The sequence below is a fragment of the Vulpes lagopus genome, chromosome 5 (assembly GCF_018345385.1).
Source record: "Vulpes lagopus strain Blue_001 chromosome 5, ASM1834538v1, whole genome shotgun sequence".
Lineage (NCBI taxonomy): Eukaryota > Metazoa > Chordata > Mammalia > Carnivora > Canidae > Vulpes > Vulpes lagopus.
In genome coordinates, this window is record NC_054828.1 from 46,797,254 (window position 1) to 46,817,922 (window position 20,669).

Below are 20,669 nucleotides of genomic sequence, written 5' to 3' on the forward strand. Positions count from 1 at the left end.
TATAGGGACCTTCAATGAGAATTTAAAAAATCATGATACAAGTGAGAAAATTTTTTTCTGAATATATGTTTATGATCACCTCAGTTTCTTTTTGTAAAAAATGTTTTTTTTTACTGTTACCAGATATCCTTTTTTTCCATTCAGCTTATTTACAAATGAGATTTTATGACTGGCCTTATTGCTGTGCTATTTATCATACCACTAGGATTCCCATTTTGCTTATAGTGCTCCTGAGTGTCAGGTGGACTATACTGTCTCATTCCAGTGTATATCCAATCTCCTTTTACCTGTTCCTGCATATATTATATGTACCATATTTGTAAACTAGTTTCTCCTGGATCTCTAGTTTACTTTCTGCCATGCTCACCTACTGAGATTTTAGTTGTTAGCCACAAAGATAGATTAGATAGATAGATAATCATAAACGTAAGATGCGATTTCTCACACAGACACACATACACTTTAGTTCTGCTAGAATGCATTTAGACTATTTCCACAGGTGTTAAGAAATGTGTAACATTAACTATTGAAAAGAATTCAAGGGTTTGTTGTAAAACTGAAGTCAGTGAATGGAAAAAGTAGAAATCCATTCTTAAGAAGACTTGAGCTGTATAGGAGATCAATTTTTATTCTTGCCCTCCCATATAGTAATCCTTTTATCTAAGGTTAGCAATACATAAATAAACACTGAGTCAACCCACTCAGCATTGCTGGTGAGTGGTAGTCTAAATAGAGTTCATTTCACTGGAAATAAAATGAATGGCACCCATTTAACATCACATAGGAACCCAGCACTGTATACGTGGATAATGAAAGGAAGTACAATTTTCTACATATCTCCGGAACCTGAAAGTACCCATATCTGACCCCATTTCCAGACTTAGCTATTTCTTTTCATAGCAAAGCTATCATTCTAGTCAGTCAGATTGGAGGGTTAATTTTGACATCTGCTTCACCCCTCTCCTCCTCGGTATCCCTCTTCATCCAGCCAGTAGATTTTCAAACTACATCATACCCACTCCCAATTCTTATATACTGGGTTAGGCTCTCTGTGCTGCTTGCCTGGAGATTATAACAGTCTCCAACCTGGATTTACTGCCTGCAGCCTTTGAGTTCTCCAGTCTGACATCTAGGTCAGCAATCTCACTCACATGAAGGATGATGTCACATGCATATTACACTCACGTGGGTGATCCTAGACCACTTTTTCTGTCACATAAGAAGGCATATCAGAATGTAAGTAAGCAAGAATGATATTTTAGGAATAATATTGAAGCCACTATAATTTTTAAAAGTCATAAAGTTCAGTGCTTATATTACTACTAATTATTTTATATGTATTTCACAACTGATTACAATAAGACAGTTGGATAGAAAATTGCTTATAAAGACTACTCTTTCGTATAGGCTGCTCTTAAAGAACACAGTGCTGATCATGTTAGAGTATCAGTATCTCTCCATTCCTATCAAGTAGAATTTAAACTTCCCATTCTGCCTTTCAGGCCTCTCTGCAGTTCTTTCTTTGAAGACTTACCTCCCATTATTTTCCTTCTAGTATGCTTTGAAGGTTTGTGCTCCAAAAGAACAATTCCTGGTACTATTGGCAAAGAGTAATCTTTTCATCTTTTGAATTTGCTCTGTAACTTACTTTTACCCCCAAACACTTATCTGTCCTACATAGTTACCTGAATGTATAACTTTAAGGCAGAATAAGTGTTTTATACAATTTGGTATCTCCTCAACATCTAGCAATGTTTTGTAAATTGTAGATACAATGTGCAAAGTGAATGTTGAATTTTATGCTTTTACCCTAGGTTAATTATGGTCAGTAATAATCCATACAGGTTGGTTGACAGCAACAATGTATTACACTCTAAAAACTATTGATAGTAAACTATTTCTGGCAGATTAATATGAGAAGTATTCTAAACATTTAGTACTCAGGAAATACATGTCCATTCATTTTTGTTTACTACAAAACTATTTAGAGAATTTTTGAGGATAATGAAGATGTAACATTTATGAAGTTAGTTGTGCTAAGCACAACTGATTAGAAAATATTTCTCGGGATCCCTGGGTGGCGCAGCGGTTTGGCGCCTGCCTTTGGCCCAGGGCGCGATCCTGGAGACCCGGGATCGAATCCCACATCGGGCTCCCGGTGCATGGAGCCTGCTTCTCCCTCTGCCTGTGTCTCTGCCTCTCTCTCTCTCTCTCTGTGACTATCATAAATAAAAATTAAAAAAAAAAGAAGGTTTATCACTTATAAAAAAAAAAAAAAGAAAATATTTCTCAACTGATTGTACTTAAATACTGGAGCCAAGTATGATGCCTTAGCAATTTGAAAGCATTCAGCAATGTTTCTCCCCAGGATCATTTCTAAAACTTTTTTTTCTTTGTCATGTTCTTCTAAATGGCTTATGTAGTACATGGAACATCTTCAATAAATGTAAACTGTTAGTATTAATATTAATGATCATGGTAAGTATTTACTTGGGGAGGCCCCAGATCAAACACAAAGGTATGCAGGGAAAAGGACAGATACTGAAGGATTAAGCCAAAACTATAGAACTTTGAATTTTTCAATTGCAATAATGCTAGAATACCTCATCATTAATAAAAGATGCCCAATAAAATGTTAATTGTAGAGCAGTAGGGATATTCTTCAATTCTCAGGGCTAGAGAGGTATTTCTCTAAAAGATACACTGCCTGTCAATAACAGAATTTAAAGCTAAACCTCTGACATGCAAATCCAGTTATTGCTGTGCTTTTTCAAATGCACAAAATTCAAAATTACTTAACCAATATTATCACTTGGATTTAGAAAGGACAAGAGTATATAATAGAAAACTTTAATATAAAAAACTCCATTAATTAATTGTGACCTAAAACATTTTACTAAGTGTATTAAAAAATAGCGTATAGGGGTTCCCTGGGTGGCTCAGTGGTTTAGCACCTGCCATTGGCTTGGGGTGTGATCCTGGAGTCCCTGAATCGGGTTCCACATCGGGCTCCCTGCGTGGAGCCTGCTTCTCCCTCTGCCTGTGTCTCTGCCTCTCTCTCTCTCTCTCTCTCTCTCTCTGTCTCTCATGAAAAAAAATAAATAAATAAAATCTTTTTAAAAAATAAAATAAAATAAAAATAAAAATAAAAAATAGTGTACAGCTTCCTCATTTCCATGTATTTAGTTTTGAATAGTAACAGTTTTTCCCAGTTTTCAGTCTTCCAAGATGGACTGTTCTAATTATTTCTGAACTTTCTTTTACATAAGGTACTATTTCATTCTCAATTTTTGTCTCTTAATTTATCCATAATACTTTTATGATAATAGTCATTGATAGTAGAAAAGCATTCAAGTCTTCATGCAAATGATTAAATATAACTACAAGTTTATGAACAGTGATTTATTTCTTTATATATTTATATCTAATAAATGCTAAAAATGTGAAATTTAGAAATATTAGTTAATGACCTTATTGCCAAATCAACTTTATTTTTGTATGCTGTTATTAGAGATTACTTACACATTATATTTTAAAATATAGGGACTTGATAAGCTCAGTGATTCAGAGACAGTGTGTGGCAAATTGTCAAAACCTTTGTATCTGCTTTGATGTGACAGTTCATCTTTGACACGTGAATATAAAATATAAGTGTTAATCCAGTAGTGAAAAGTGACTTAAAACTGATTTCTTGCTGATCTGTATCAGACCATATTTGAATAACTATCATTAAAATACTGGGTTTTATACTTTAGTATTTTGGATAAATGATATAAAATAGAAATAATATACTAACATCATTGCTACATGTTCCTACAGATGAAAATGATAATATTGAGATAGATACTAACGAGGAGATTCCTGAAGGCTTTGTTGTAGGAGGTGGAGATGAACTTACTAACTTAGAAAATGACCTTGATACTCCCGGTAATTTCAAATTATAAATATTTTGCATCCTGCTGCATGGCAAATTTTATCATATTTTTATTATTATCTCATTAATAATGATAAACTCTTTGTGTAGTTTTATTACATCTTATACCCTCACAAATCATTTAGCTAAATCCACTTTCCATCAATTTTGTTATTTTGTTTTAGATTTCATGTTAAAATTAGCAATAAAACTGGAATAATAAATTGTACTTTGTATACTAAAGTTTATTTTTATATTTTATAGTATATGAAATAATTTATAAGCATTCAAAAATTGGTTTCCCATCTCAGCGTGAATATTTTAATGTTATAAGGTAAAGATGTAATACCTATGGAATACTTGAGATGTAAATGTCAACCATGGATCATATTTTGGTTTAGAATTGATAGTCTTAGTTGTAATATTATTTTGTAAATTTTGTGCTTACTTTAAATATTTATATAATGCTAATAAATTAATTTCTACCATTCAATAAGTAATTACAGTAAGACATTTTGGAAACTACTTATATGGACTGCTACTAAATTAATTTCATATCTTATGTCAATAAATAATCACTAAGTGATTGTATAAAATATAAAGATACTTATGGTTTATTAGATGAGTGTTCTAATGCATTGCTTCTATAGTCAACATCAGATAGCAATCCAAAGCTTTGTATACATGAGAGGTTCCATAAATGCTCTTTGAACTGAATTCTTAGAGGAATAAAAAGTGTTTGACCATCTCTCTAGACTTAAAGATGAGGAAGCGAAGTCCCTAATATTTATCTTTTTCTGTAAAAAGCCAAAGGGAGTGAGAACAGGTAGATATTCTTCTTCCCAACCCTGGCATGTCCCTTCAGTGCTAACCTGCTTTGTTTCTTCTTCCTCTGTTTGAAATCATGCTGTTATTTCTCCAAGAAACAATCAACCAGAGTCTTTCTGACTAAGGAGCACCCAAGAAAAACTAAGGAGCACCCAAGAAAACCCATGCCCTTTCTTAGTAGGCTCCTTCATGGTCTAGTGTCAAACTATACTTTTACTAAATAGAAGTCCATGTATTTATAATTGTATGAATCCAGGAGAAGGCTGGGATTTAAGGAACATCTTTAAATGTTTAACCCAAAATTAGGACTACTTTTTTTTTCTATTTAAAATATAGTAGAACTTAGTAAGTTTGTTTTTTTCTTTTTGAAAGAGATTTTTGTTTTTACTTATCCACCCGTTCACCACAACCACCACCGAAAGCTCTGTCAGAAACCACTAACCCCCCTTTACTGCTGAGGGTATCCATAAGTACAGAATTAAAGCCTTAAGATGCAATTTATGGGCATATAAAATCACTGATAGTAAATGGTACATATTTTCTGGTTTTGCAGTAGATTACAAAGACAGAAAAATTAGCCATTTTTTAGGTAAGGTGAGGGACGTTTTCTGTTTTTAGTTGTAGCAAGTTGGTGGAATAATTTAAAGGTTGGTTAATATTAAGGCTAGGGGCACCTGCCTGGTTCAGTCAGTGGAGCATGTGACTCTTAATCTCTGGGTCATGAGTTTGAGCCCTACATTGGGTGTAGTGATGACTTAAAAATAAATAAAACAAATTTTTTTGAAAATGAAAGAGCCACTCTCAATACTTATGTTCACTTAAAAAAAAAAATGTTAGGACTAACAGGCTTATTAACTCTTGTCTTTTTTAAAAAACTCTCCTACTTCATGTATGCCAAACAAGAAAACACATCTCAGCCCTCCTGTTTTTGGAGTTAACTAATATATTGTTTGTAACTCTCAAGCATGCCGATAAGTATTGGCATGTGCATAGGATAGACTTTGCAATCCAGAGTATAGGTTTATTTCATGGCAATAATAGGAATGCGAACTGGAATCTGGAAGCACATAACATGTATTATGATTTTTAGCCTTTCTTTATTTTCCCCAAAATTCTTTTTTAATATGTATATAAAAGTCATAATGTTTTAATAATAAATTGTTTAATCTTTATCTTGATTTGACCATAGTTCATCAGATATTGTTTAAAAGAGAAGCCTAGCAATATAAACTGACCAATTTGCATGAAAGTAATGATAATAGCATTTATTAAGAGTCTTATAATTAGAAAACTTATTAATCTTTATGAAAAATATCATTCACCAAATGGTTGGCATGTCTTTACAACCATTTTATTAAAGAGTTGCTTTGAGTGAATTTGTTTAAATGGAATTGTTTCCATTTGTTTCTGAATTATTTTATTATTAAAGATTAACATACTTGCTGAAAATAATTTGAAATTATTTATTTTAAAAGTTATAGCTGTATTTTATTTATTTTAAATTTCTATCCATATTTAATACATTAATACTTAAAACATTGGATTCTAACGATGTGTACATGACTGAGATAATGTTAAGGACTTGTTTTAATATGGTATTATGTGTATAAATTTAATATGCCAGAAGAATTGAAACTCAAATAATATAACTTAATAAAATGTATTGCCTCTTTTAAATATCTACTTTGTAGATAGCTCGTTTTATTATGTATAACCCATGCAGTTACTTATATAAATGTATACATCTAATACAGGCCTAGGTTTTCAAGTAAGCATAGCCACTATTAGATATAAAGTGTAACTGAATGGTCTTAAGTTATATTGACTGTATTCTTTAAGGGAACTGATAAGGGGGAAAATATATATGTTTATGTATATGTGTGTATATATACAAAGAATATACTAAGAGACTAGATCTTAATTGTTCCTACCACAAAAAAGAAATGATAAATGTAATAGAGATGTTAACTAATGCTGGGATGGTAATAGTATTGCATTATATAAATGTATCAAAGCAGCACATTGTACACGTTAAACTTACACAATGGTACATATCAATTATATCTCAATAAAAAATGATATAGGGACACCTGAGTGATTCACTCAGTTAAGTGTCTGACTCTTGATTTTGGCCTGGGTCATGATCTCAGGATCATGAGATCAAGCCCCGTGTCAGTCTCTGTGCTCAGTGGAGAGTCTGCTTGGAGACATGAGCTCTCTCTCAAAAATAAAAAATAAATACATTTTTTAAAAAGTGTTAAAAAAAAGAATATAGTTAACATACCTAAAGATTCAGTTATACTATAGTTATATAGTGTGTATTACAGTTTATATATATATATATATATGAAGAGTTCTACATATGTCAGGTCTGATAATGTTATTTCACAAGCCTAATTAATGTTTTTCTTTAAAATATAGTAATATATTTATGATGTCCCCTAAATTGATAGCCTACTCATCTTAATGTATCTCAGTCGTTCATGGTGTTTGTGTATTTAACAGAACAAAACACTAAATTGGTAGACTTGAAGCTAAAGAAGCTCCTAGAAGCTCAGCCACAGGTGGCAAATTCACTCTCCAGTGCTGCACAGAAAGCTATAACTGAGAGCTCGGAACAAGATATTAAGGTAAATCTTACTTGTTTAAAATATTTGACTCTCTATTTGCATATTCTAACTTCCTTTTATAATCCTAAGATTAATATATATATATATTTTTTAATATATATATATTTTTTATTGACTAGCTAATCAATTAAGTGGCAGTATGGTAATCAGTATTCATATGCTGTTTTCCAGAGAAACTACTGCTATATATTGATGTGTTGGTGAAAGTAGAAACTATTCTCAAGAATGTATTCATATTTTATTAGGAAAATAAAGAAAATTCCAGCATTTTTTTTCTATCATCCTCAACCTTTCGCCTGTTTAGGTGAACTAGAATTAATCTTAATTAATACCTGAAGATGGTATGTGATTGTATATAGAGGTACTTGTGTGTTTTGTGCCAATTTGAATCTTACCTTATGTAAAATTTTAGCCAAAATGCTACATGAGAGATTATTTTTATTTACACTATTTATATTATCCCTACCAAGCCATGCCTTTTCCTCACATGGTATCATTAATAGTTCTGTAGCTTTAGGGCACTTCTAGTCCTGTGTAACTTTTCACCCACCTGCGGACTATGGAGACTGCCCTGCTGACTGAAAGGATTTCCTTCCTCTGACACAGAGATGCTTTGAAGTCCCAAAACAATGACTTTCATTGCTTTTCCCTTATACTGTTGGTTTCTATAAATTGGTGATGAAATTGGTGATGAAAGTGTGTGGCAGCACCAGAGGACTTTTGGTCTCTATCTTTGAACAAAAAGAAGCCTGGATCAGGTCTGATTTTTTGCGTTCAATTTAGCTTTCTGCAGTGGATTTAATGCAGAATGACGCTGGCCTAAGAATAATACAATGGATTGAAAAGGCTAACTGAATTAGTGGGTTTAGAGGAATACATTTGTAAAGTGGCAGAAGTCCCTAGTCATAAAAACGTTTCTTAAGATGGGATTTGCTGGCTAATCGCACTGATATTTTAGCATGTTGCCAGGCCTCAAAAAATTTAGCTGTGTTTGTTTATTTTGGTAAAGACTGGAGTTTTAAACTCTTGGGCAATTATAATGATAACAGTAAGAATGCACACTTTTCTTAAACAAACAAATAAATAAATAAAAGCCCAAACTGTTTCTATCCTAGCTACATAGCTAGCATACTATAAGCATGATCTTAATAACAAAGATATATAACTTCAAAAAATGAAATGGAGGTATTTTCATTCTTCAGGTTTAATTGTCTAAATAGATGAAATTGGTTTTTCTTTCTAAAAAGGCTTATATGTGACAATTTTTAAAGTTATTTCAACAAAAGGTGTGCTTTAAACAGCTTGTCTTTGTATGAATCTTTTTAGTTAAGATTTTTTTAAATGGTGCTTATAAAGAACATATAGAGTCCATCTGTTCTCTTGAAGCTTTCCGCATTGATTTGGGGTTTTATTTTTTTTAATAAAATGCAGTTTACACGTTTATAAATGAGGCATTCTGTGTTTGTGGAAAAGGATAAACTGTTACCTTCCCTTGAGGATTCTGTATCCCAGGCCTCCTTGAGGCTAGAGAATAGGCCATTGGAGGACTCCCTCATTACTGATTGTCTCAATGCAGAGGAAGGGCAAAGTCTTGGTAGCTTTTGATAACCAGTTTCAGCATTCAGCAGGCTTAGCTATTAGTCATGCATCTTAGCCTTTCCCTATTTACTTTCAAAACACTTAATAAAAATAATAAAAGATTAGGTATAAAATGAAATATTTGTTTGGTACACAGCACCTCGGTATCTGCAGCTTCCACACACTGCAGTAGTTCAGTCTTCTGGGATATTTCTTGTTGATAGAACCATTTGAATTTGTTACCAGTATTAACATAGGAAGCTCTGGAAAAGATAATTGTAGTTTCCTTAGCTGTAAAGGGCTTACTTACAAATCTGGCTTTGGAAAGTTATAGCTGATGAAATGCAGTTCAGTGGGGTAGTATTATAATCCTACCTTTTAGCCTTCATCCAGCATTAGTGGTTTATCTCAATGGGCATAAAATTAGAAACTAGTTCTTCTTGTCATACAAGTCTGTGGGACCGTACAAACCCATGGGGCAGAATTGTGGGGGAATAAACAGAAGCAACATGGCTTTTAAATGATAGATATCATTGGGAGAAGACACAGGAGTTTACAGTGTCTAATGAATCAAAGTTATCAAGAGTGAGCCTCTGTCTAAACCATGTCTCCCAAAGTTTGGTTACAGGCAACAGAACCCGTAGTTGAGCTATGTAGAGCTCTTTAAAATCCTTTTCCTTCCAAAAAGTTTCTGACTCGGCATTATCTTAAACCAGTAGAAGTTGTTTTACTCTTATGTAATTTCATGTTTATGCGATCAGGACTGTCTTACTACATTTGTTTTACTTTTAGAATGGCACAGAAGATCTCCGGACTGAGCGATTACAAAAAGCAACAGAACGATTTAGAAATCCTGTTGTGTTCAGCAAGGATTCTACAGTCAGAAAAACTCAACTTCAGTCTTTCAGTCAATATGTTGAGAATAGACCAGGTAGAAACACTTTTAAAAAATGTTTTCCCATCTTATGATTTAATAGTATATATATATGTGTGTGTGTGTATGTATGTATATATATATATATATATATATATATATATAAGCTGATAATGTAAATCCACATTTCAATACACAAATATCAAGCTTTATAATAATTTTACATGTCTTTCCCTTTTTTTTTTTTTTAAGAGATGAAAAGGCAGAGATCAATACAGGAAGATACAAAGAAAGGAAATGAGGAGAAGGCAGCGATAACTGAAACTCAGAGGAAGCCATCAGAAGATGAAGTGCTTAATGTATATTAATTTTTTGTGTGGTTTCATGATTGCTGATAATTCCAAACTGTATGTGGAAATAGTGCCTTTATTTGTTAAAATGAGATGTTAGGTTTTTTAAGATGTCAATCTCCAGTGCATTCAAAGCAGAGTGAGAGGGGTGCACTGTTGAATTAGTCTGCAGTGTGGTGATAATTGTCAGATAAAAAAAATGAATTTTTCAGAGTTCCACAGCCCCAGCTTCCTTGAGACATTTCCATCAGGGCACTTCCCATAAAGAGATTCCAGTATTGATCTACCAGGAGGATTTTAATTATTACAATAGCAGATACCGCAGAGCTGCAGTTAGAGGGAAAAGTCACATGAGACCTGCTAGAATTTCTCAGCCAACCCATTTTGTTGGCTTGGGTTAATGGGTGTTCAACCTTTCCATTATCCAGATCAGCCGTGAATTACTAGCTGAATGATGTTTGCATTAATATAATATATATGGTAATTTCTTCACTTAATTAACGGGGAGGTTCAGCTCAGTAGGGGTATGGGCTGATCATGTGTAAAATTGATTTGTGAGGGAAATATTTGATAGACCGCAGGGAGAAAGCCGCTTTTGATGGACAGCTGCGGGACAGAAGCAGGAAGAACAAGTTTTAACTTGAATTTTTGTCTGGAATCATAGCTCTCTGTAGCATTGCTACTTTTTTATTATCTATAGTTTGTGTAAATATTTTCACTGTTTTTACTATTAAAATAGTCTTTGTTGGATTTTTAAATCCTTATAAGTGTACTCAGAATTACAAACAACAAAGTGTAGGGTCCTACAAACTTCTTATTTTTAAGTTGTACTAAGACAGGCTTTCATACATAGAAAGCCTGACCTATTGTGGTGAAATATTTGGTATAATTTATGAGTTGCAGAATACTAGAGTATACTATATACTCACACTAAAGAAATCTGGTTATAAACTTTGACTTTATTTTTAACAGTCCGTAAAAACAATGAAGTTTATGTGTTGCTTACCATTTCTGCTTTCTTACATCTTTCTTCCTCATGCTGTCTTTGCAGACTGCTATGTTTGTTTTGTCCCCTTGGATGGGAATGAGAAAAGTCCTTTTTCCTTTTTGAAAATGGTCTGTTGTATGGCAGATAGGTACAAAAAGTATTGACAAGTTTAATCCAGATTTAAAAGTTACCATTAGTGTATATTCTGTTGTATTTTTTTTTGGTTATATTTCATATTGAGATAGAATATACATTTTTATGAATCTTTAAGAAATAGAGTAACTTATTTAATATGCTATTCTGAGAAACGATCAGTTTTTTGATTTTGTAAAATATTTCGACTTTAAGTTTGTCAACTACCATAATCAATTCAAGACTAAGCTGATATAAATTGAGTTCACAGGTGAATTTATTAGTTCCATAGATATGTAAGTTATATGTATGATTAGATATGTTTATTGATCAGGAAAATTCTAAAATATGCTCATAATTCTTGATTGTTGTCTCTTGTTTAAGGACTACCAAAAGATAATTCGTTATGGCTTCTTAGGGATTAATATGCTTCTAGGTAGGGAAGGGATTTGATAGAAGAGATTGTTCACATTTGTTTTTCTGAATATATAATGTTATAACTGCTGATGTTAAGTAGTGGTGGTGGTGAGGGTAATTACTCAAGCATCTCTTTAGTATTCCTTAGCTACTTTGGAAACTTAGCTCTAGAAATGTCACAAGGTAAACAGGTATTCCAAAGGGAGCTATAAGTATCCATCGTAACTATTCCATAAATAATAACCCCACCCCATAATGATTTAAATGTGTAATATTAAAATAAAAATTAAGACTATACTGGCACATTATAATAGAACTGCTACATCAGATAAAACTTCTTAGGATCATTTTTTAAACATGAATGATTGTAAAAAGGAAGATTTCAAATTGAAATTCAAATTTGGTTAGATGGAAGATTAACCAAATCAGTGTACTAGTTGCAGTAGATCCTATGTAGCAAGGTTTGAAACCACCTGTCAAGTTAGAATTCGCAGCTTCAATAATTAGTGATACATCAACAGAATGACATGTTAAAGTACAGGAGCCAGCTGGAAGGAAAACTGGAGATATTAGAAACTTCTCTTTTACCATTTTAAAAAAGTATTTTAAATAGTATATTTACTATAAAATCAAGAAATATGTCTCTTTAATTTTTATTTTTGTAAGCACAAATCTGTTTGGGTTTTATTTTTTTCTCCAGAATACTTTAAGGATCATTTCCTTAGTAAAGCTCCATTTTTTAATATTGCACGTTTAAATGAAAGGTGTCATTGGTGTTTGTTTTGACAATCACCAAGGGGAAAATTATCTTCTATCCTTGTCCATGCTTAAATAACTCTGATTTAACTCTAAGGGGAATTTTTTTTTCTCCATGCTAAATTTTTAAATATGGCAAATCTGGTTGTTGAATTATAATACTAAACAGCTAAAATTTTCTCTAGTTACAAAAGTTTTGCTATACATAACATATATGAAAATTTTTCGGATTACAGGGAGGTGCTTTTTCATACTAAGGGTGATACTAACAGTGTATTTGGTTCTCTAGGTAAGTGCTTTACTAAGTGTTTGTAGAAAGGAAAAATGCAACTTACAAGTGATTTTTTTTTCCTTCCTGTTTGTTCTCGTTAACAGAAAGGGTTCAAAGACACCAGTCAGTATGTTGTAGGAGAATTGGCAGCACTAGAGAATGAGCAAAAGCAAATTGACACCCGTGCCGCGCTGGTGGAGAAGCGCCTTCGCTATCTCATGGACACAGGTACGGTGCCCAATTACACTGTAAACAGTTTTGGCAAATTGAGCGTTCACAAACTCTTATAGAGTTTTGGAAGTGTGAATCTTTGAAGCCTGAATGTTCAGCAGAACTGCCTTGAAAATAAAAAGGCTGCGATTTGCAGCCACCTCTCTGGGCCCTGGTGATAAGAGTGCCTTCATGGGAAGTGATAACTCGTCCTGATACCGTGTGAGCCAGCACTATTGAACAGTGTGCTCATCCATGCAGAGTTGGAATACACATCTGTGCCTCATTGATATGCCACTGCTTAAAAAAAAAGTAAGATCTTCACTGTTCTACTGATTCATTGGGAAAAAAAAAGATTTGGCCAGCTAAAGCCATGTACTGCATGAAACAGAGCACTATGCATAGGGGACGGCTCCATGGACTAGATCACTGAAATTTGAGAATACTATCTGGTTACTGATGCTCCACAGTTTTTTTTTTTTTTTTCCAAGAGAACAGGTTTTTAAAAGTCTGTAATAGTTTGTGTCACAGTTGCATTTGAAAGGATTAAGGTATATAGGAAGGTTTATAAAAATGGGTTAGAGCAGCAAGTTAGCTCCTAACCAGAGGGTATATTGGCATTTACTGCTGATTGCCAGTAGTGATTATATAGATCTAAGGGCACAGTGAGCTACTGGAAAAAAGCAGTATATGTGTATATTTTAAAGGAATATATATTTATTTAAAATGCTGCTCCTACAAAAGGGGTAAAAAGAAATATATCCAAATTGCTCATATCAAATTAAAAATAAATTATATTAAGAAAAATATGTCAAATGTAAGAGTGGAAAATTCATTCCTTTAATCTAATTAATTGCTTTAATTTTATTGGCCATATTAAAGTAGATTAGTAAAATAGTAAAGTGGATTAGTAAATTAGTAGTAGTACATTAGAATTGGAAAGCTTTCCTGAAATTTTTCTTCTCTATTTGCCAAAAATATATTTACAATTAAAAAACTCCTCTAAACATAAGCATTTATATGGGACATTTGAAAATGCCTACATTAGTGAAATCAAAACATATTAGAACAGAAAGAGACCTTTGGCTTCATCTGGCCCAGTGGGTTTCAAACTGTGTTCTCTGGAGCCCTAAAGCTTCTTCAGAGGCACCTTGGGGCTGCCAGGACAATAAGAGAGCAGAAAGCAGACAGGCGTCTGGATTTCCTACCTTACTTCAAACAGAGCAGCTCTGAGTTTATTTATTTGACATAGCAGGCTTCTTGGAAGAGTTCATTTAAAGAAAAGGTTCTGTTGCTTAAAATTTAAAACCGAAAAACCCCAAACAACAACAACAACAACAAAACACCAAAAACTAACTTGTTTTTTGAGAACTAGTGCCAAACCTTCTCATTGTACAAAGGAGACAGAGGGTGAAAGTTCAAGGTCACACAGATCAGCAAGTGGCTGACCTTGGACTAGAACTCAAGTCACCAGAAACTTCCCACTCTACTACATTACCTAGAACGTGTTTATCATTGCCCTAACAACTTACATATACAACTTACATATATGCTCAGTCTTATACATTTGCATGGATTCAACAAGTATCCTATAAACCAATATATTGTTTCTTATTTGTATTTTCCCTTTGGTTTCTGAGGGATTTTAAAAATGTTAGTTATGTTAACTATATTTAAAAATGTAAATACTAGATAGTAAAACTTTATACATTTTTAAATTATTACCTTTAAATAGTTTGATGAGGCTAATTTGGTTTCCTTCCCTTTTTTCCTATTTGGAGCCTGATTTATTGAATATTCTAACCAAAACAGACTCAAGTTCTCCTTCCCATCTCACATATTACCTACCGGTGAAGCTTTGAAGTAGCCCTATTCCACCTATAGATCATTTATAATCTGAAAGACAATCATGGACTACAGATTGATTCTAGAATCCCTTTGGAGCTTTATATTTTTTACTACACAAGATAGAATCTGTACTATGCTGGGTCGGCTACTTCAGATTCAGACTAAAATTGAATAGTTCCTCAACTTGGTAAGCTCCGGCAATTACCCTGGACTGTACTGAACCTCCTCCAAACCAAATAATTGATTCTCAAGATTTACCCAAAGCCTAGTTAGCATCTGAAGTAAGAGATAAGGTGTTAGGAAGAGAAGGCATATATTCATCCTGCCCTTTTTGGGGTTCCAGTGCTTCTCACTTTCCATTTGTTATAGTAGTTAGTACTTTTTTCCCCATAGAAAACAATAGAGTTTTCTATGCAGTTTCTGAATCTCAGCCTCAGAATTAAGCAGAGCAGATAGTATCCATATTCCTCGTATGCTGAAACAGGCTCAGATAGGGAAATGACTGATTTAAGAAGGCCTAATTAGTAATGGCTGAGTTACGGCTTGAACTCAAGTTTTTTGAGTCAGCCCTCTTTTCCCACCATATGTTCTTTACAGAACAAAACTACTTTATCTGCTATCTCAATTTTTATATACTTCTAGATGTGGACTATATACAGATTTCTTTATTGACTTGAAATTGACTTGAAATCACATATTACAAAATTAATTTAGTACATTCACAGTGTTTCCAGAGGTTTTCATCACCCTAAACAGAAAGTCTATACTCATTAAACTGTAATTTCCCATTTGCTTCTCTTGTAATCCCCTGGAAATCTCTAATCTTTCTGTCTCTAGGAATTTGCTTTATTCTAAATATTTCTTATAAGTGAAATCAAACAGTAGTTGTCCTTTTGTGTCTGGCTTCTTTCACTTTACATCATGTTCTCAAGGTTCATATGTATTGTAACATGTGCCACTACTTCATTCCTTTCTATGATTAAATAATATGCCATTGTATGTATATAACCACATTTTGTTTATTCATTCATCCACTGGTGGACATTTGGTTTGTTTCCACTTTCTGGTTACTATGAACATTGTGTACAAGCATTTCTTTCAATCCCTCTTTTCAGTTCTTTGGTGTATATTCCTAGGATTGGAATTGCTGAGTCATGTATTAATTCTCTGTTTAACTTTTTGAGGAAAGGTACTCAATTTTAAGTGGTTATAAAGTTTATTTAGAAGTTGATTTTGCAGAATTGAGAATACATTTTCCAGAAGAAGCACTGTTTTCTTTTTTTTTTTTTTTTTTTTATTTATTTATGATAGTCACAGAGAGAGAGAGAGAGAGAGAGAGAGAGGCAGAGACACAGGCAGAGGGAGAAGCAGGCTCCATGCACCGGGAGCCTGATGTGGGATTCGATCCGGGGTCTCCAGGATCGCGCCCTGGGCCAAAGGCCGGCGCCAAACCGCTGCGCCACCCAGGGATCCCTGTTTTCTTTTTTTTTAAGTAGGCTCCATGCCCAATATGGGGCTTGAACTCATGACCCTGAGATTGAGAGTCACATCCTCTAGGGACAAAGCCAGCCAGGCACCCCCAAAAGAAGCACTGTTATTAGCATCTGTGGGCCAGACAAACTAACAAAAACCTATTAATTTAAAATATCACTAGAATTATGTTAATGGTTGTCCTAGGCCTCAATCTTTGGTTCCCAGAACTTGAGCATCTCTGGGTTTTAAGCATCAACTCCTTTAGCACTGAAACTCTTGGATTTTGGTGGGGCGGAAGGTAGGGCCTGGATGGTAGCCTAGACTACCGGGCATTTTTCCTGGCATGTCAAGAGAAGGCTCTAATAGGAAAGTAGCAAAAAATATAATAGCCTCATTGGATCCTACAGCAAGATAATTATATAGCAGGGATGAGAATGGCAGTGGTGGGAGAAGGGCTTGAGATCCCAACATCCATTTGGGGGAAGAGTGTCATTGGCAGAGACAGAGCACCTGTGGGGATTTATAGGACTGGTTCTTTTTGAAATTGAGTGATCCTAAACTAGTCTAATACTGAATAACACATGTGTGGTGTGTGTGTGTTTTCTGCAATCCTACCTTGGGATCTGTAAAATCCTTTTGCAAATACTAGAGAACTTTTCTTTCCATCAGCAATTTATTTATTTATTTATTTATTTATTTATTTATTTATTTATTTATTTAGTGATTTCTGCAGAGGGGGAATTTTTAAATATCTAACACTTAAAGTTTAGAATGATTTATTTTTTGGAGAACAGTAAGACTTAGCGGTGAGAAACATGTGTGTTCCAAATTGACACTTTGTATATAACTATGGCACTTTTTGTAGACTATCCACTACAAAAACCTAACCAATCACTTAAAATTTTTAAATATACCCAGGGAGACTAAGAATTAAAGAGTTAACTTTTCTGTAGATTCCTTAGAATGTTTCTTTACCTCATCCCTTGAGGAACCAAATGTAGTGGTGAAGTTGCTTTAAAGCAGGAAATTGGGCCCAAAGTTGTTACTGGGAACAGAATTGTCCATTATCTTTACCTAAAGATTATAATATTTATTACATGCATGCTTACTATGTCTGGCTCTATGGAAAATGCTTTACATTCATCACTTCCTTGTTTCTCACAATGGCTCTATGAGATAGGTTCCATTAATAACCAAGACTATTAATAATCACACTTTTCAGTGAGGAAGCTGAGGCCCAGAGAAAGAAGCAACTTGCCCAGTTCATACAATTCTCAAGTGGTGAAGTCAGGAGTCAAACCTAGTCTGATGGCTCTGGAGCCCAATTTCCTTTTTTTTTTGGAGCCCAATTTCCATACACCATATGACATGGCCCTGCTTCTCCTCTCTTCTCAGAAATGAATGTCTGATTTTTCTGGGGCCTTATTACTGATTCTCTGGATTCTCTTATCACCATTTTGTGACTCATAATTAGTAACTCAGAAGAAACAGATCAGGATTCATTTAGCTTATGAAGAAAGTCACTAACCAACCCATTTGGCCCATTTAAAGACCCAACACATTCATATTCCTCTTAAGGATGTTTCTTTGCCTTGGTCATCACAGTGTAATATACATTAAAATTGGGTTGCAAAAATCCTCATTTGAAATTATCAAAAAGATAAAAAAAAAAAAGGTTCTTTTCAAAAGAACTGTCTAGTTCTTTGCTAATCTTTAGAAGATTCTGAAACTTGAGCATTATAGCCTTCAGAGAGTAGTTTTTTTTTTTAAGATTTTATTTATTCATAAGAGACAGAGAGACCGAGAGACAGAGAGAGAGAGAGGCAGAGACACAGGCAGAGGGAGAAACAGGCTCCATGCAGGGAGCCTGATGTGGGACTCGATCCGGGTCTCCAGGATCACACCCTGGGCTGAAGACAGCGCTAAGCTGCTGAGCGCCTGGGCTGCCCTAGGGAGTAGTTTTCAGTTTAGGATCAGCTACTTACTAATGAGTACCTGAAGATGGTTTTCTGAGGTATGTTAAAACTAAAATTTTAAATGACTGAGGTCTAAATTTATATGATTATTTTTGTATTAACAGCTTATAGTCTATGGCACTGGACATGTAGATACATTTCCTGTGCTAAAGCCCCTTAGTTTTACCCTTAAAATAAAAATGTGATCTTGATCTGTTTCAATATGGAAATGTAATCTCAGCTATTAAAAAAAAGAATAGTTTATCGGTACATTAGACCGAGCTTATGGAAAATTAGTGTTTAAGTGGCATGAATACTAGTTCAGTGTCACATCTCTCGATTAGAGTCTAAATACTTAAACATTATTACATTTCCAGAAGGTTTTATACTTATGTTCCTGAAATCTATATATGATCGTAAAAGATTTGCTTTGTGAATGAGTAAGAAAATGAGCATGTGCAGAAGGTGTAAAAAAAGAAACGGCATTTGTGTGATCAAAGTATAGAATAGTAGTATTTCAATCGCATTGATTTCCTTTCCCTTCATAATGACCAACTTTTATAAAATGATTACAAAAACACAATTATCTTATTATGATAACAGAGTAACTTCTATGCTACAACAAGTGTATTCTATGAATAAAACATGGATTTTTGATCCTCTGACTCCTAGATTTTGAGTAACTGCAAACTTCAAAATACAACTCAAGCATTACAAACCTAAAGGTCATATAACTATCTCATACTTTGTGTATTTCTCTCTGGCTTTTTCATCTGTGTTTTCTCATTTCTACCTCCTAAAAAAGTTGTATTCTCAACTTTATTGTAATTATATATTTGGCCTGTATATTTTTTAATGCTTTTAATGATTAGACTTAGGCTTATAAATTCAGTTAGATATAAATCCAGTTAGTTATTAAATAAGCACTATTCACTATTTGAGACTCTATGGATATTATCAGATAATGAACATGTTTATGGTGCTATATAAAGATTAATTAAATAACAAAAAGTCTTTTGACCACCAATGGTAAATGTAATTGAATTAGCAGAGCAGTGAAATAAGTGTAGACAAAATAAATATAGACAAGAGAATATGGGAAAGCTTCTGTAATGTTTTAGATTAATAGGCATGCAGAATTCTTCACATTTTTTTATTACGTTGTCCCTAGATGAATTCAAAGTAATTGGGGTGGTTAATTTTATTTACACAGAGCCGTTCACAGCGCATTAAATAATAGAGATAATTGAACAAGAATTGTCAAGTGTGTACTGATATCAGACATATTACAGAAGGGAATGTGCATAAAACTTCATTTCTATGCAGCCATTGTTTATGGTAATTAAGTACACAGATTTATCCCTTGGTTGCCTTCCAAGCTTATGGCAACTGCTATTGTTGTGCTCCATTAATATGTAATCAGGAAATAGTTTAATTTTCTAATCTGCAGTTTGAGAATTCACTTTCTAACAACTCTTAATTACTGCATTGCCCTAATGATGCTCATGGTTATGAAAATTGAACCAATAAACTCAGTGGAAGAAGCCAGAGGGGATTATAATTCCAGAGGTGGTGCTTACTTAATAAACTTGTTATGCCTTCACCAGAGGGAGCTCAGTGTCCTTCAAAAGCATTTAATTTTATATTTTAGAATTTGCATCTCCACTGTGTAAGGAGTTAAAATATTTAGGAGGTATTATTCTAAAATCTGTTAATGAAAAATGAGATAATATTATTTTGATGCCTGTAAAGCATTTTAGTATTTTAAAAAATTACCGAATAGGTTATAAAAGATATATCTGTCATTTTAAAGTGGCTTTATAGTACTTATTTCTTTAAAATGTAGCTGGCTCTTTATTTTGCTAATCTACCTTAATTCATAAAAATATATTTGGGAACTGTCTCTGTCAAATATTTGAATACCTTTTGTTTTGACTGATTATTCCACTTTTAGCTCTATAAATAACTTGGGTTTTTTTTTCCTCCTCTGTTTCCTTTTCTTCCTCCTTTGACCGTAAAATTTAATGGCTCACAGAAATTTTCTTAGGCTCTTTTTCTGAGATGAAAGGTCTTATGGAAGTACAGTTTCTTTTAACCATATCTTAAAGAAAAGAAGGACCTGTCCTATATCATCAAGATAAGATACAGTGTATAGGAAGGACTTCTCTTTCATGATCTTTTTTTCCCACCATATATGGTCTCTCAAAACCGAGTAACGGTGATTGGTAACAACACAGATTCAACTAAACATTTACATATCTGTCAGGTATGTGAAAATAATTTTTATTGGTAAACAAGAAAAAAAAACACATACTTTGTTAACATTCTCCAACACAGACTGGCTTTCATTCAATAAAGGTAGAGAATAACTTCAGTAAAATAAGAGAATAAAGAGGATTTTAATACTTTGAGTTATTTTCACCCTAATGAAGTTTGTATCATTATA

General features: G+C 33.5%; 1 protein-coding gene across 9 annotated transcripts in view; it reads left to right on the top strand.

Annotated features, from left to right (window-relative positions):
* The window catches only part of EHBP1 (EH domain binding protein 1), a 314,375-nt gene that overhangs the window by 258,469 nt on the left and 35,237 nt on the right, over positions 1 to 20,669 (top strand). For 6 of the 9 annotated variants that reach the window (XM_041754578.1, XM_041754579.1, XM_041754577.1 and 3 more), the window contains 5 exons: positions 3,820 to 3,927; positions 7,247 to 7,371; positions 9,742 to 9,880; positions 10,076 to 10,182; positions 12,842 to 12,965. In XM_041754578.1, coding sequence (XP_041610512.1) covers positions 3,820 to 3,927; positions 7,247 to 7,371; positions 9,742 to 9,880; positions 10,076 to 10,182; positions 12,842 to 12,965 — 603 coding nt within the window. The remainder of the gene's footprint in view (positions 1 to 3,819; positions 3,928 to 7,246; positions 7,372 to 9,741; positions 9,881 to 10,075; positions 10,183 to 12,841; positions 12,966 to 20,669) is intronic. The other 3 variants (XM_041754581.1, XM_041754583.1, XM_041754584.1) reach the window with 1 other exon arrangement.